We start from the raw sequence: 18,505 nt of genomic DNA on the forward strand, positions 1-18,505 counted from the left end.
CAAGCACAATGGACTCATTTATTGGGCTTAAGTTTTAAGTTTCTGATCAAATGCAGTTGTCCCAGGAAGAACTAAGACATTCAGTCCTACTAGTCATTTACACCTGAGCATAAAAAATACCTTAGTATAGCTTATAAAAAAGAGAAAAAAACTTTCCCTAAGAACACAATTTAGTTTGAGAAAGGATAGTGATAAGAAAACTTTGAGTGTAAGGGTGAGGGGCTACCACTGAGGAAGAAAAAGCACAAAACTTTGACAGAATTAAGAATGAATGGTGGAATTCATACACTTAATATTGTGTATAGAGTTATGTTGCTGGACAGGGAAGAATGTTTGTGTGTTGCTATACAGAAGAGGAGCTTAAGAGGGCCAAGAGGGAAGGGGTTATTCTCTTTCCTTTATCTGGTGTTAAGGAAAGGGTCAAGCTTCGATTTATCTGCTCTTGAGTTTTTACTTCACATATTCCCATGGTTCCTGATTTATTTATAAAATGTCCCTATGTTAGTTATATATTGTTCCTTGTTTTAGCCCTTGTTGCTATTGTATAACATGTCAATACAGTCATCTCTCGTTTTACATTATCCTAGAGGAGCTAGATGGAATGCCTGCTTGTAGATGTTACTGCTCTGTTTTCATACACTGTCTTTCTTTTGAGTAACTCCCAACATGTTACGACATTTTTCTTCTTAATGTTTATTAAATGCCCTCAACATGCTCAGTGCTATTGAAAGAATATAAAAGACACAGTTCTTGCCAATAAGGACATGCATATTAATAGACGAGAGACATAAATATGCTTTTAAATATATATAGTATGTAAAATTTGTGTGTATGTATGTATGTGTGTATATATATTTATTTATATACACATACATATATGCATAGAGAGAGAGAGACAGAGAATGCACGTGGATGAGTGAGCGAGCATGCGCTAGCCTTGGGAAATGACGTTATTTTGTTAGAATGAGGTAGAATAATTGAACTAAAGCACACTACTCCTTAGGTGTTGTTTTGAAGGGAAAAATGCATAGGGACATCTCAGCTTACAACCTTCAGAGCCGTAAGTCCGGAAGAGTTAATACTTCACTTAAGGCAGAGTTCAATCATTTTTGCCAAAATTAACCTTAATTTGATAATTCTGTGATGCTCATACTAGAGATTTTGAATCACATACAGCTCTAATGTATGCATTTATAGCAATGACGGGATTCTGATTTTCGTATCATTCATTCAGCAATCTGTTCTGAGAACCTATTATATGTTAAGCCATGTACTAGGAGCTGGGAACAATATGGTGAACAGAACACATGTGTCCCTGCCTCATTGGAACATACAAGCATACAGGTGGAGACACAGACGTTAAACAAATAATTGTATTAATCAAAGTATAAACTGTAGGTATATATTCCTATGGTTCTGTGAGATGATATAATAAAGAAAACTGATCTAGTCTGGGGAGCTTTGAAGATTTCTGACTAGAGGTGAGATCTATAGGATGAGGGAGAGAAAACAAGGTGGAAAGGGTGGAGGTAAAAGGGTTCTGTAGGTAGAAGAAACAGCAAGCGTGACACCGTCCAGAAACTGAAGAAGGCCAGGTGGCTGGAGTCCAGTGCATTGAGAATAGGTGTGATTTAAGAAGTTACAAAAGGAGACTGGGCCAGATCACAGCGTTCCTGTAGGTTAGAGGACAATAATGGTCTTTATTCAGTGTGTTAGGTAAAGCATATGGAGTAGTTCCTGGCACAGCACAAATTTTGATATGATATTCTGATTTACTATTAAAACTATATTATTACATAATATTAAATATTACTTATTACTAGTTATTTTAAGAGCAAAAGGAAACCAAAAAGGATTTTAGGCAGGGGTGTGACATGACATAGCCAATTTTTGTAACCTTTTGTAACCTTGTCGTGGCTACTGTGTAGAAAACATACAAAAGCAGAATGTGGTGCAAATGACTCTGAGATGACAGGAATCAAGTATAGTTATCTAACAGGATGTCAGAACAGTTACATTGGGACATCCAGTAGCCTGTGGATCATTGGTGCCTACAGCCTGTGACTCAAGGTACATAACTTTTAGGATCTCTGAGTTGTACAAGATTACGTAAATATACAGCTACTTTTTCAGAAGTTCTGACCTATTAAGTTTTGAAGATCTGAGTGGGGTGGGGCTAATACTGAATCTGCTAAGGGGCCTACTTTGGAAGACATTCAGTATAGACTATTAAATAGCTTGTAGAATCAATCAGGAGGGCCAAGCTTTCAAAAATGGCCCCTAAAGCCCATGGGCCTCCAAGAGGGCTGTTGCTTCTGCCTCAATCGGGAAACTAAGGCATGAGGAAGCTACCCTCTGTTGCCCCTGCAGCTCTTCTATAATCTCTTATGACTTGCCAACAAAACAAGGTGTGCAAATGGATGCCTAGAAAGCTAGCAACCAGACACTAAGGTCTCTGCCACCCCTACCATTAAACATGTCAGTACCTCCAAGAGCATTCCTTATGATGCTGTAGTGTGCTTTGGATTGGTAGAACCTTAATCACATTCAGAAACCTAGCTTCCTTGAGTTTAGTTTTTCAGCTCTGCAGTACAAAAAGACTCACCAGAAGGGTGCTGGAATGCCTCTTTTGAGCCTATCCGTAGGATGCACTATGAAACTTAACTAAATTGACCCTGATGCTAGACATTCAACAAAAACTTACATTTTACCATGTCCCAGCACTAGATTTGCACATTTGGGCACTTCCAGGACCTCAACAGCCTTGTATATCAAATTGGAGATAATGATGTTTATCTTCAAGGGCTCTTGTGGGAGTGAAGTTAAATATAACAGGCAGAAGAGCAGCAAGATGCATGGCACATGGTAGACATTCAATAAACAAGGCAACAGTCAATCAATAAACACCATGCCACAACGCAGTAGAGGAAACAGAATCCTTGAAAGATGGAGATACAGTAGAGCTTACTGCTATCAAGATTTAGTGGCCTGAATACATGTGGCCCTTGTACCAGTCACATGGAATTTCTTTTCCACCTCGCTATACACTGCATTAGGTCAGGATTCCAGTCTGTACCAATGAGAGCACAAAGGATCTGAATATATCCTCGGGGTATATTTCATCCATAGTTTGAACTTAATAGTTAAGTTGAATTCACTCATTTCTTATAATCAAAGAGATTCCATTATAGTTGAGTGGACTTGATCTTAAACACACTGGCGTTTTTCACACTGATGATGGGTTTTGTATAAAGTTTTTCCTCACTGATTCTAAGTTCTTTTCCATAAGAACTACTCTGTTTTCCAAAGGAGCACTCTTGACAGAAGCTACATGAGGTGAAAACTCTAAGCTTCTTGGGATTTTAAAAGATTTTCTTATGAAGTATTACGTGGCCCCTTGAATTCTATGCTTAGTCCTCTGGAATCTTAAAATTGGCCTGTAAATCCCTCTTTAAAACTCTTTCGGAGACTGGGGCCGGCATTGGCACCCTCTTCCTCATTGTTTGCTGCTGTTGCAGACTGTCCAGGATCACTGAGATTAGCGGTTTCAGCTGTGATTTCCTTGTCTTTGTTCTATACTTGTTTTCGGAGCCCAGAATCTTTTCTGTGTACATCTGGGCAGTTTCCACTTGAATAAAAAATATGAGCCTTCAGACCTTCAGATTTAATGATGATTAGAGACATTCAATTAGTGCTTAAAGTCTCAGTGAGGAGATGACTTCTAAATGGCACAGAAATTGAGTAGATCGTCCTTATTGGAGGGGTGGGAGTGATGACTGAGAATGTGATGGAAAGATGGAAATAAGAAATAAACGTTTTATCTGGAAAGATTAAGCTGGATCAGTCACTTCTTTGTTTTCAGTTAGGAAAGCTCAAATTGTCCCAGTTGGAAAACATTCTGACAATGGCCATTCTTTTAGGGCAGAGCCAGGGTGGGTGTTCTGGACAAATAGCCATTTAATGTATTTGCCCAAAGCAAGGAAGGTGTCCATGTCAAAGGATAGAATTCAAGAGCTGTAGTGATCTTAAAAATTAGCCCAAAGTCCAGTTTTATAGAAATGGAAATGGAGAAATAATGTGTGATTTAGCCAGGAAGCCACTTCTGGTGAGTGTCAGCTGGAACTAGACCAAGCTCTCCTGTCTTCATTTGTTGTATTGTTTGATTTCCATTATGTGATCCACATTTTATAATCTGCTGAGAGAATATGATTGTTTGGGATTTTGTTCATTTGTTTTCCTAAAATGGACAGGGACTTACTTTCAAAGCTATCCCGAATAGAACTAACTTTTTAACTAAAGGAAGGAGTATACAAATGAGAAGACTGATTTGTTAAAGAAATGATTAAGATAAAATGGATCAAACTGTTTTTACACAGTAAGCTTAGTTGATTGGTAGGATATATGATCTTTGTTTTGTTTTAGAAATTGTCATTCCACTTTTCGTTTCGCAATAAATAAAAAACTGCTATGTATTTATACTGTCTACTGAAGTCAGGAAACTAAGTAGTGTTTTCTTTGTGAATGAGCAACTACTTAGGACTTGTTTCAGATTAATGATATAAATAATCTAACAAGGTCCTTCACTGTACGTTTCTCAGAGCAAACAGAGTGCAGTGTGTTTTTATAACCAGATAGCTATTTGATTTTTTTTCCTCTTTCCCACATTCGGATATAGATTGATATAGAATTACTTAAAATGCTGCATATAAATTAAACATTAAAAGGGAGATATGGAGAGGATACGCTGCTCTGTTATAATCTTTAGTTCCACAGTCACTGCCTCAAGGACACTCCATTTCATATCACATGTCTTCCTTTTGGAAAGTGATCACCAAGGTTCAAGTAACAGTTAAGCAGAGTAGGCAACTGCATAATTTACGGACCTTTTTTGTTTTGTGTTCTTATTTTAATTGAAAACAGGAAAACAGAAGACTGTTTTCATACATTAACTTGCTTTCTCTTGTTCTTTCCCTCCTATCTTTGCAGATCGGGGCCCTGAAGGACTACTACCACTTCTACCATAGCAGGACGATTAAAAGGTCAGTTCTCTCAAGCAGAGGAACCCACAGTTTCATTTCAATGGAACCAAAGGTAAGAAGAACCAGTTGGGTGGGGACCAACAGGCAAAGCTTCTGCATTTTTAATTGGTAACATCACACTAGGGCCTGATGACCAGCATGAAGGCTCAAATTTCAAGAGCTGTCACATTATCCTTTGGTCCTGTGTATTTGCTTCCTCTTCAGACAAAAATAGGCAACGGCTTGATTTTAATTGAAGTGCCATTATCATCCCAGTTGTAGAACAGTCCAATGGTATCATAGTATGGATTCTCACGGAGAAACGAGAAGTGTGTGTGTGTGGGGGGGCGCGGTGAGAGTGGGGAGGAGATCGTGATTGATTAAGAAGTATTGAAGTATTAAGAGTACTACACTATCTTACCTACTTGCATACAGATCTGAGGCTCTATACAAACTCCATAGAGGGCTGTCTTCCAGAACACTTAGGTCAAGCCTTAGGGTAACATGAATCCTTGCGATTTCAGCTGGCATTGATAAAGCCATGCCATTGGCAGGCCAACAACTAGACGATGTCTGGGACATGGATACTGAGCCCAGCAGGGATTGGATCTGGCTGCTGCTCTTGGGGGCTCATCAGGTAGCTCTCTTACGTGTTGTCTTATTCCAAGTCTTTTTGAGTTATACAGACAGCATATCCCTGGGAGATCCTAGAAAGAGGTATGATATGTTCAGGTCCTCTCACTCCATTTTAGAGAGGTGGAACAGCTTCAAACTGGGAGATGGGAAGCTAAAGAGTATTAAAGACAAATAAACTAGTAACTGGCGACTAAAACTCTGAGAGTAAGTTAAATATCTGTCCTTACTAAGTTATAGAAGGGAATTAACTCTGACAGAATTATTTGGCCTCTCGGATGTAGCAAGTAAAGAGGAAGAGAGGGTCGCTGTACCAACCTGCCCCTGCTCCTCTGAGGGCTCACTTCATTATTTATTGATTAGGAAGAGATTTTTTTCCTCCATCATGATTTGGGTTTGCCATATGAGCTTATTTTTAAATAAATTGATGAACAAGTCTCTACCAGTGAACATAACAATCTTATCTAGGGATTCCTTGAAAATTGTATTCCTTATTAAAGCAAAAAGGTCTCTATTTGAATTAATATGCAAATCAGGTTTCCAGTTTGGAGTCCTGCCCTCTGTTATGTGCCGTGGTTCGCCCTGTATAATTATTTTTCTGGAATATTATTACAGTGTTCGTGATTGTGAAATTCTATCTTGGTAGTTAGAAAAAGCATATTTGTCATAGATCCCATTTTGGGCGGGTTATGGAACTTCCCCTAATACTTGCACTCCAGTGGCCTATGGATTATACTATTTTTCCCCTTCATCTCTCTTCAGAATTAAATGTTTTGGAAAAGCAATCTGTTACAATGTTCTTGAATTAGATAAGTTTTCAGAGCAGTCACTTTTTTTTTATCTGTTAAATAACTTTTTGAAAGCTTTCTAGAACTTTGGAAATTAAAATGTATCCAATTTGGGATATCATGTGCAGAGTCAATGTGAATTTGAAAAACCAAGTTCTAGTTGGTTTGGGAAGTAACAACAGAATATAAGAAGGTATTGTGCTCGTGGTGAAGGATTTACCAAATACGGAGCTATTCAATCCTTAGTGTTATCTCGGGGGATCTTGGTCTTCATTTCTTCTTATCTCAGTGCATCAAATAGCTTATGCAGGAGACCTTGGATGCTGGGACATATAGTACCTGGAATGTATGCCCATCTCCACCCAGTCCAGAGAAGCAGAATCATTTCAGGCCAGCTCTGGGGAACATGCTCAGTTCTCCTTCCTCCTCAGTAAGAACAGCCCAAGGAAGAAGCGTATTTTACTCTTCTGCTGCCTCCTGCCCCTCATTCTCACCCAGCCGTTATACAAAAGGGGGACAGTATTACCAACTTGGTAGATGGAGCACCACAGATGGGGGTTTGCCCACAATTTCTGTAGATACTTCTTTATGTTCATTCAGTCAATCATTTCTTGAGCCTCTAGTTGTGTTAGGCTCTGGGAATTTGGAGATGTGATGGTACCTGGAGGGAGCTCCCTGCAGGGTCTCCCACAGTAGTTTTCAGGGAAACTCGGGACATTACAGTGCTTCTCAGGGTCAGGGGTGCATGGGAAGAGGAAATTGGGGGGGGGCAACTGCATTCCTCCTCCTTCAGCTCTCTCTTCAAAAAGCTCAGACCCACTTAGATTATTTTTCCTTTTGAATTTGGAAAAACTTTTTACTTAGAGAAGTTGCAAAAATGGTATGAAGCATTCCTGTAGACACTTCCCAGATTCCCCAAATGCTAACATTTACATTTTACTGTACTTACTTCTTTTCTATCTAGACACATGTACACACACGCATTTGTGTATGTATGTATAGGTATATATGTATGTAAGCTTTTTTCTGTAAATTTGGAAGTAAATTACCACATAATGCCTTTTAACTCTAAATATTTCACTGTATATTTACTAAAACCAAGAAAATTCTTTTGTAACCAGAAGTACACTACTAGAAGTTAACATTCTAGTAAAAATATGGATACTAACATTGATTGAATATTATTATGTATTCAACGGATTTGATTGAAATTTTGCCATTGTCTCTTTTCTGGACCAGGATCACATGCAGTTGTCGTTTTGTTGAAGTCCCCTTTGTAGACTCTGGTAGCCTTCCTTCCGTTTTCTGTCTTTTCTTTTTCATTCGTGAGCTGCAACTTTTTTGAAGATTCCAGGCCAGTTTGTAAACTGTCTAATGTCATGGTTAGATTCAGGGTTAGCAAGAATGCCAGAGAAGGACTGCGTTCTAGGTGTGTCAGAGCAGGTGAAGCACAATGTTCGTTTTTGTCACTCATGATTTTAACTTTGGTCACTTGGTTATGGTGGTGTCTGCCATAACCTAATTAATAAGTGTTTTGTGGGCAGCTCCTCGGAGACTGCTTCCATTTCCACAGGCTGACTTTGTGCTTTTCATTCCCCGCTGACCTTGTTAGCAATGTAAGGCAAGTGCGTTGTGACTTGCTCTCCTAGGAGAGTCTCTTTTTCTTTAATCTTGGGTGCATGTATGTGGGTGATTCCTGTGTCAGAGAGGAGGCACATTTGTGATTTGGGGTGATCAGACCATGTGAAATGGCTTGGTGGAAGAAAGCGGCGGTGAGTAAAGTTGGTTTTGATCACCCTTTCCTCAAGAAATGGAAAACGCACACTGAACAGAGCTTGGCTTTTACTTGGCTGTGGTAAATTGCATGGTTTTGTTTTTACTTAGTGGGTTCTAAAAAGGAAATCCGAAAGTAGCAACATTGTAAGAACAACCCTCCTGGTGCTGACAAAGTGCTATGGTCAGTTGGGGCACATGCGCCTGGGGAACAAGAATAGCCTGGTTCCCACATGTTAACATTATGTTATGATTAGCTTTTTAAATGACAGAGATTCACAGACTTCTAAGATAGCATCTCTAGAACAGTAATAACAGTTTTGCAGAAGTGTTGGTACAATATTACAGCAGCCAGACCAGCGAGTCTTAGAATTTTCTTACCTCTATCTTTCTTTTTCACGGATCAGCTTTTTCTCTGAGAGACCTAAGTTAAATTCCAGAAACAACAGTCTTGAATTAATATTCTCAGAAGCCTCTCGTTAATCTGTTTGGAAATCTTTGCCAGCTCTGCATTTTGGTCAAGGAGGGTGTTATCTATTAGGAGTGCTCTGGAAAGGAATTTCTTCATAGCTCTTCAGCTACCCATGCAGACCTGAGCAAGGATGGAGGAAATAACTTTCTTTCATTCTCCTTACTTGGAACAGAAAAACCAGAATATTACATTTCCTACTACAGTAGGCTTTTAAGAATTGAAAACACACACACACACACAAAAACAAACAACAAAAAATCACATAGACTGCCATTAAGTTAGGCACCCATGCTTATGTACTTAATATATAAGCATGGCTACTTTAGCCCATTAGATTTTATCTTGAAGTTTCTGTTTTTTCAACCTTTTACCTTTTCCAAAACTTTTTCTGCCTTCAGATCCCACCCTAAAGTTCATTTTCAGTCAACCTGCCTCATCTCATGGGTGCGTATGGCTGTGTATATCAGTTATGGAAAAACTATTCATATAACATTATTTATTGCAAAATCATAGGCTTCTTAGAATTAGACTTAGCCTTTTCTTATGCAGTGCCGGTATATCCTCCATCATACGCCTAAGAGGAATTTTTTTTTTTTTTAGCTCTATTAAGCATGCCTAATGACAAAGTGTTCAGTACTGGACAGAGCAAACATTTCTATAGTCTAAGAGATTTAACTTGCTGAGTTATAGTATGCTGCCTGTGACTTCTACCCACTGGATCTCCTTTTGCTATCCAGACTTACACATAACAGCTCTTTAAATATTTGAAGCCCCTCACTTATTTTCCTGGAGCAGCAATTGTCCCTCTGTAAATGGGACTCAGAATTAAGTACAAGGCTTTAGCTCACAGAGATATTATCTATTTGTTACATTTATACATAAGCCATTTCCTCTGAAGAGAATTTTAAAGCAGAACATTTGTACAATGTCAAATAAACAGGTATAGGAAAAAGACAGGAGGAGAGAAATGAAGTAATTAGAGGGAGTTAGCAAGATCAGATGAAATCAGACCTCTGAAAGAAGAACAGTAAATTTGAGTTCCTTACCAATGCAAGTTGGTACCTATTGTGTCCAAAATTTGATATTCAGATGCCTGAAGTTTCTCTTTTTGCCTCATGGGTGAAGTACATGTGATGGAATAAGAGTACAGGAATACCTCACTATACATAATGGCCGTGTTCCTGAAAAGTTGTATAGATCTGCTTCTTACCAGCCAAATCCTATCCCCATGGATTAACTTTATAATTTCAGAATGATTTTTATCTCCATTGCTGATTGATCTGTAATTGATCCACAGAGACGACCAGCACATTTGCTATCTTTTTTTTTCAACTTTGAGACAAACCATTTATAAGTTGTTTACATGCATCTGATCTACCAGCAGGCCTTTGAAGGTAAAGAAACGTTACCTAGTTAGAAATATATGCTCTGAGCTCAATCTTTCCCGGCTCCCGTGCATGAATCACAGCCATGCCTTTTTATTAATAAGATTCCATTTGGCTTGATGCGGCTGCAAAATTCATTTCACCCTGAGTTCAAGTGCTTCCTGTCTGGGCCACTGCTCCCTCATTTCCTCTCACTCCACCTGCCCTCGTTCCAGCTGGTGCTCCCGTGGGCTGCTTTCTTTAGCAGATTAATTTTCTGCTCTTCAGTTTTAAATATGATAATAACCTAATGGTTTGACTTTCTTTTGTGAAGTGTAGTTGAATAATATAACATTCCTGAGTTTGTGCTCATCCAGCCATGTGGGACGATCCTGGATGTGTTGAGGTGGGATGAGAGTGGCTATGTTCTCTCAGGCAGGTACCTGAGGCTTTGTGTTCTTAGCATATATCATAACTGCGGTCATTGCACATTTGCCTCTCAGCGTCTCACCAGTGAATGCAAGTAGCTACCAAGTATCTTGAGAATGCCTTGAATTCTTCTGGAAGAAGCAAGGGCTTGGATCTAAGGATGAGCAGAAAAGACATAGACATGGTGGCCAAAGGGCATGTTGGGAGCTCTCTTATTCCAGGCTGCTTTCTTTGCCACCTTTTCACCAGCTATGAAATGTGACCATTATAATAAATTCCTGTCTTTAGCTTTTGATAGCATTTGTGCATCTTTGAAAATCCCACTAGGATGCATATACTCTTGGGTAAAGCATTTCAGCCATAAATTTGCAACCTTTGATACATTTATGGTGGCAAGCTGGCTAGGGGTGTACAAGAGATGGGAGGAAGTTTGTGAGTACAGATTCTACCATGTTGTCCACCTCCCCTTCTTTTCTGTCTTGTTTCCAATCTTCCAGATGTCTGGATGGTCTGAAACCCGAGATTCGGACTGTAAGCTGCTGGGTTATCTGATGGGAAAGTTTGGGTCACAGTCTAAACCCCTTGGACATAGGATTGAATTAAAAAATTAAAAAAATAAATTATTGGCTTCTTCGGAAATGTTGCCAAATCTTTATTAGAGAACACTTGGCAGTTCTTCATTGGTAAGGTTATAAATTCACATGCCTATAGGGGGAGTGCAGATAACAAGAATGCGTGAGGTGGGCCAGATATAAAATGATTGGGTATACAGCAAAGGGTAGAATCCTCGCTCTGTGTGAGGGAGCAGACGCCACTCAGCTGCACCTGCTGTCATCATGATGACAAGCTGGCTCGGTGTTGCCAACTCAAAAGAACTGGCACATCTGGATTTTTACATAACATTTCTTGATTTTAAATGCTGGCAGATAATTCGAAAGTTTTAATATATTCACATGGGCCAAAGAAAACACATCTGAGGGGCATGCCAGTGTGTGACCCCTCGAGGAGGCTGTGTCAGAAGAAAGGGAGGACGCCCGAAAGACGGGTAGCAGCACATTCCTGACTTCGCTTTCATCTCACCCTCACCTGACACCCATTTCAGTTCTGTCAGTCATGCTCCACTGAGTGGCTCAAATGTGATGCTTCTCTGTGTCTTAGTCTCCAATCTGAAATACAAATATTTTGTAGGCATAAATAATAAGCTCAGGTCGTTCAAGTTCTGAAGCAAGGGCTGTGGTGGATGAAGACAAGGTGGACGAGCTCATCTAGCTTCTGCTGTGCGTTGTCCAGTTTACCAGTGACACCTAGTACTGCACTGAGAGAAACACTTTTAACCAGAAATGAAAATTGGAGGAAACAGGATAAGAGAACCACTGGCAAATATAGTTATGGCCATGTCAAAGTTGGAGGAGACATTTGATGGGTAGCGGGGAGAGATTATGGATTTTACATAAGTCTGTTTAGCCACTCAAAGAAAAAGTACTAAATGTAAAATGCTGTTTTTTGTTTTTTGTTTTTTGTTTAGTTTATGTAATATATCTGAGGTGCCAGATTCTAAAAAAGTGGATATTGGTTCTAGAAAGTATAGGGTAATTACTACATTCTAAATTTCTAGATAGGTCTTGTCTTAGTTTGGATTACTTATAATAAAATACTGGGTAGTTTATGAACAACAGAAATTTGTTTCTCATAGTTTTGGAGGCAGATTTGGTATTTGGTGAGAATCTGCTTCCTGGTTCATAGATCACCATCTTCATGCTTCAACTTCACATGGCAGAAGGAGGAGGAAACTCTTTGGAAGCTTGTTTATGAGAGCACTAATCCCATTCAGGAGGGATCCACCCTCATGACCTAATCACCTCTCAAAAGCCCCACCTTCTAATACCATCCCATTGGAAATTAGGTTTCAACATAGGAATTTCGAGAGAATACAGTCAGTCTATAGCAGGTCTTAAGAAGGGGAGTTTGGAACCGCAGGTCCTTTTGAACTTTTGGGCAAGTTAGAGTAAAATAAGTAAGCAAACCTAGGAAATAAGCAAAAATAGCAGAAAGCAAACAAACAAACAAAACACAAGAACAACAAAACCCAAAGTCATCTTAATTATCTGATTTTGAAGCGAAATCGTACTGATTCATGTATTCATTTTAATGAATGCAAAAATAACTAAGAAATCAAATAAAACATGACCATTGAAAAGGCCTGATTTGTTGAAAATTGCTTGTGAATTTTGTTTCTGTACCTAATTCTACCAAATGGCAATCAAATCTTAAAACCTAAAAGGAAGCAATGTAGTGCAGCAGAAAGAACCTTTGGATTTTGGTTTGTGCTCGATCTCTGTAGGGTGAGCACTTAACTCCTCTGTCCATTGATTCTCCCTGCATTTGAAGACTCATTACTGTTCACGCATGTTCTTAGAGAATTATATGGTATAATCTAGAGTAATAAATTACATATATAAGTAAAGATTAAAAGTGTAGATTGCATACTTATAACAAAATGATAAGTAGACATTAAAATGATGTTATAAATCCATACATACTGATAAGAAAAGTTCTCTAAAATAATAGGTAAAGTGAAAAGAAATCAATATGAAAAGAACATATAAGAAGTGTTCCCATATATGTTAAGAAAAATACCTGTGTGTGTGTATATGTGTGTGTGTGGTCATATGCAGGATAGGTTTGGAAGAATACACAAACACATTTAAAAACTCTTAATAATTACCTTTCCACACTGTATGATTTTTTAAAAAACTATAGCGAAACTGCTTTTGTTGACAGTGCTTTGATATTTCAAATCCAGTGGATACATCTCTGTTCTCATCTGATTCTACCTTTTAGTTGACATGGTGTTCAATCATTTGCTCCTTCTTAAAATATGATTCAATTTCTTGAGACATGACATCGTCCCAGTTTTTTATTTTCCTCTCTTGTATCTCCTGTCTTCATTGATGGCACATACTCCACCTCACCTGTAAATTTTGGAGAGTTCATGGGGCTCACCTTTATGCAGGTGTCCTTGCTTTAAATTTATATTTCCTTCTCTCACATACCTGACATTTCCAACTAGATGTCTAGTAAGTCTCTATAACATAATATGACAAATGATGCTTTTAGAATGAATAAATTAATAAATTAATGATACTTTAAAATTAATTTTTATAGGAAAATAAATGAAGGCAATAATAAACCTAGAAGCTATAATTATCTCTTAATTCCCTTAGAACTTAAATCACTGTGTGATATACATAGTACTGACTCATTTTAGTGCAGATATGGGAGTAGCCAGTTGGAGAGACATTATGTTATAAAATGAAAGAGGCGTTTGTTTACTGGACTGGATATTTGGATTCTGGTCTCAGCTTTACTACTAACTCAGAGTTCTTATTAGCATGTCACTCCTCATTGGCTTATTTCACTTGTAAAATCATGGAGCAGATGAACTATTTTCTAATGTTTATTCTAATCCATTAATTACCATCTTGAACCAATGTCATTTGTGATTTTATTGTTTGTCCACATTGCCCATCGGATGTGCCCTTTTCGCATTCTCTGTTTTAGTGTCTTTCCAAACTTACCCCTTCTGCCTTTCTGCCCAATACTTAGAATCTTTCTTAGCACATTCAGTTCTCCCCCTAGACACATTTGCCTGAAAGAGCTGATTTTGCAATTAGACTCGAGGTTAACCTGGCCAGTCTTGAAACAGATATAGACTTTACCTATTTAGCAAGGAACATGTGATAAATGAAGAACAAGAAACATTGTTTCTTAGTTTTCACAGTACATGTCTCTCACTGATACAAGAATCTGATAATGAAAACAGTAATTATTAATACTGATGTCCATGACTTCTAGAAGGCAGTTCTGATAGCAAAACACTGTACTTCATACAAGTTCTTCTAAGGAATTAACTACTTTATGTGGTTTTTGGAGAAACAGAATACCTTCTAAAATGACAGCAACAGTAGAACAAATTTCAAAAAGCCTGTCCATGGACATGAGAAAATAGAAATATATTAGGAGGGCGGTGGTGGTGGTGATGGAGATGGGAGAGAGAAAAGACCAAAAATAAAATCAGGTTGAATCAAGGATAGACATTATTTATGAATCTTTTTGGTGGACATGTAGATTTTTTTAATCCATTGGCAAAGCTAAGCAAGCATTTTCATTTATGAGTTTGTCAAGCCCAAGCACCCATTCCAAAAAAAAAAAGTGCAAAAAGCAGCAGAGTGAGCAGGCAAGTAATAGGACTGTGTCCTTGAGACACATTTGCTGGGCCCCAGCTCAAGGGCAGCCTTTGCTCCAGATGGAGTGTTACAGTAATGTCCCTTAAGATCGGACATACTTTGCGGACTTAGTCCTTGGACCATCCAGGAGCCCCTGTTCAACCCATCTATACACAGAGGGAAAAGGATGATTGGGAAAAAATGGGGTCATTCCTTACAGCAGGGAAAACTGAAGTCTCCCAAGAATGAGGTAACATGAGTGAGAGATCTAGTTAACATCTGTCACCACATAGTTAACAGTTTTTTTTCTTGTAATGAGAACTTTTAAGATCTACTCTCTTAGTGACTTTTAAATGTGCAATACGTGTTTAAGTATAGTCACCATGCTGCATACGCACTGCCCTAGAATCCAAGGGCCAACTTTCTCTGAGACTAAGCTCTGTATGCCTGACCCTCAGACCTCTATAATAGAGAGCGTGTGTGTGTTTTGGAGATGAGTTGGGGAGGGGCACTACAGCTGACCTGGGAGGTGCTATAACAAGGACATTTTAAACGAAAGCATCTATTTAGAAGCCTTTCGATCAGATGTCAGCTTTCATATTGTATGATTATAGGCAAAGCAACACGATTTGAAGATTTGTGAATTTGGGGAATATTAAGCAGTGTAGTTGAGGCAGTCCTCCTTCATCAGAGAAAGTTCTACCTTCATAGGCATAAGTCGTAACCAGCAGTTCATGTTAACTGATAGGAGCAGTGTTGGAAGTCCAGCCTGGCACCAAATCTGAGACAGCCGAACTACCCCAGAGGGCAGAGACTCCATGTGCAGACCCCAGTGATGATAACAAGATGAATCACCAGTACATAAAGCTAGCTTTTTCCAGTTTCATGACTCTACTGCTCAGACCTTGGGGAACATAGGGATTACATCACTGGAAATAAAATTTAGAGATGATTTCCTCCTGTGCACCAGTTCCAGCACCTGCGTTGTGAGTTAACACAGCGGCAGGAAACTGTGAGACAGTTCTGTGAGGGTTGGCTTCTCTTATCGATGGATAAGTAGAGGCCATGTTCAGCCACATGTGTCTAATTCAGGTTTGTGATTGAGCAAACCCCGTGAAGTGACAAGCAGAGCTCTGCATTTGTGGCATATTTATAAGCTTTGAGTCTGAATAATATGAGATATGACTGGAAAAGGGTAGTCATAGGAAAAAAGATACCTTTAATCTTTTTAAGAGTTAATGGCATATGTTTTTATTAAATCCTTTAAAATCCTAATTATATTAGGTATACATATTAATTAGAATTGATTTTCACAGCGTTTCATTAAAACAATTGTCAAACTTACAGCAAAATCGAGGCATTTAAAATGAAGGCCGCTATACTTATCTAGATTCCACCATTGACTTTACAGACTTCCTTTATTTATATACCTATGAACCTATCCACCTTTATTCACCGATCAATCCATCTAATTGTTGGATGCATTTCAAAGTAAATTGCAGACATCACTTCATTACCCCCAAGTACTTTAGAATACATGTCATTAATATATTTGTTTTCCGTTTTTCCTTTTGATGTAAAATTTACATACAATAAAACTTTCAAGTATAAATATATAGTCCTTGAGTTTTGACAAATGAATATTCAGATTTGGTGCCAGTAACCTCAAACCCTTTCTTCCTTCCTTTCTTTCTTTTTTCTTTTTTTCCTTAGGTTTCATCCTTAATTGTTTCAGCTATGAAAACAAGTACCTGCTTTGCAATCGACCACAGTTTTTCAAGGCTAAAAAAAAAAATACTGAAATGAGTATAAATCAGATATGTAAATTGCTTACCCTGGATAAGAACATGGATGACAAGTTATAATGTTAAAGTATCATTCTAATTCTGTCTGTCTGTCTGTCTATCTATTATCTGTCTAGCTATCTAGCTATCATCTATTTAACAATCATAATTATTGGGGTGACATTGGTTAATAAAATCATATAGGTTTCAAGTATACGATTTAATGATATGTCATGTGTATTTTTGCATTATGTGTTCACCACCTAAAGTGAGATTTCCTTCCATCACCAAATATTTGACCCCCTTTACCTCAACCTACCTCTACCCTGCCTCCCTTCCCTCTATCTCTTTCCTTATAGTTTTGTCTTTTCTAGAATATCCTATTAATGGAATAGTATGTAGCCCATTGAGTCTGAATGAAATCTTTCACTTAGCATAATCCGTTTGAAACTTCATTTATGAGGTTGTGTATGTCCGTAGTTGGTTCCTTTTTATTACTGAGTGGCATTATATTGTATGGATGTGCCACAGTGTGTCCATTTACTGGTTGAAGGACGTTTGGTTTATATTTGGTTTGGGGGATTATGAATAAAGATACTATAAACTGAATGGAATATGTTTTTAAGCCTCGGATTTGCACTATGCATCTTTTGATGTTTATTTGTAAATTCTCAATCCCCTATCAAGACACAAGACAAATGCACAATCAGGGATTGCCAGAGGTATGAACTGTATAATTTAGAAGAAAATCGTTTAGCTATTTCACTCCTATGAAATTTGCAGCTTGTAAATCCAGGCTGTCAGTATGCATTACATTACATTTTGCATTTTGACTTTGAGAACCTGAGAAAAATATCATTTACTGAATTTCATAGTCTAAAATGTCTGTCTCATGGGTGCTTTTCTTTCAAGTGGGTTTGGAGCATTTTCCTTTTCTGGGCAGGACAAATGTTTAATCTCAGAAGCAAGTATGTATAATCCACCCTAATGTTCTGAACACCATGGGTAAAGATTTGATGTTGAAGAAGCAAGAAAAGTGAAATTGGGGGAAAGGATATGGAAGAGGGGAGGGCTCCAAGAAACAGTAACAGGCCACCAATAAATATTTCATCTGGTTGCTACGTGGTAGTGGTTACACCAGGTCAGGTTGCTTAACAGTAAGCCAGGTTGATGCAGGGTTTAGGTAGCTGAGAAACTGATGAGGGGACGAATTTCACCATAGGATTTTGCTTTCGTTTTTTCGACCAGAGAGCTAGTGGCAAATGTGAGACGCCACTGCCAGGGGCCTACTGAGATGAAACCCGCTTGTCTCTTCTTGCTTCTTGCATTTTTTATGAAAGCAGAAACAATTTGGTAGTTGGATTTACATGCATGCTTGCGTGTGTATGTGCAGTGCACACTTACACTTGAGTTGGAGCTAGCAAAAGAAAGTACCTGTTTTATTCATTTACTTAATTATTCAACGGAATGTATTAAGCATCTATCAAGTCCCCACCCCTTTGAAACTGTAGTCTCCATGATCAGAACTTCGTGACAGAAAAATGTGGTTTTGTCACTATTATATGAATTAAGGGCAGAGATGGGATTTTACTTAGGAGCCTCAGTAAAGTCCTTTGGGATGATAAGCTTCCCTCCCTTCTTTGAGCTAAGAATAGAGAAGGAAATGGTGTTATAGAAAACTTTGTATTTAGCATTGTACAGGAAGATGTTAAACTGATAAACTTCAAATGGGAATAAAAGGCCATCCGAATAGGTTATTAATTGGTAATTGTGTGGCTGAACAGTACATGGAAACGTAGAAAACCAAGTGATTTTGCAACATACCTGGTATTTCATTCTAGAAACAGGACTATTTTTTCTCCCATGCAGAGTTTGTACCTCGTTTCTGAGATAGTCATCAGGGAAGCATTTTTCTTTTTTGGTACATTATTGTTCAGATTAGGTTCATCAGTCACTTTAACACTTAAGTAACATCAATAATCGATCTCTGTGTTTGTAAACCTTGATGCTGCTTATGA

The 18,505-nt window shown here is 38.3% G+C and overlaps 1 protein-coding gene across 4 annotated transcripts in view; it reads left to right on the forward strand.

Annotated features, from left to right (window-relative positions):
- Nucleotides 1–18,505, forward strand: part of PCSK5 (proprotein convertase subtilisin/kexin type 5) — a 404,343-nt gene that overhangs the window by 34,794 nt on the left and 351,044 nt on the right. For all 4 annotated transcript variants that reach the window (XM_006918450.2, XM_015594534.2, XM_025051431.1 and 1 more), the window contains exon 2: nt 4,987–5,091. In XM_006918450.2, the coding sequence (XP_006918512.1) occupies nt 4,987–5,091 (105 nt within the window). The remainder of the gene's footprint in view (nt 1–4,986; nt 5,092–18,505) is intronic.

The sequence above is a fragment of the Pteropus alecto genome, unplaced genomic scaffold (genome assembly GCF_000325575.1).
Source record: "Pteropus alecto unplaced genomic scaffold, ASM32557v1 scaffold95, whole genome shotgun sequence".
Classification (NCBI taxonomy): Eukaryota; Metazoa; Chordata; class Mammalia; order Chiroptera; family Pteropodidae; genus Pteropus; species Pteropus alecto.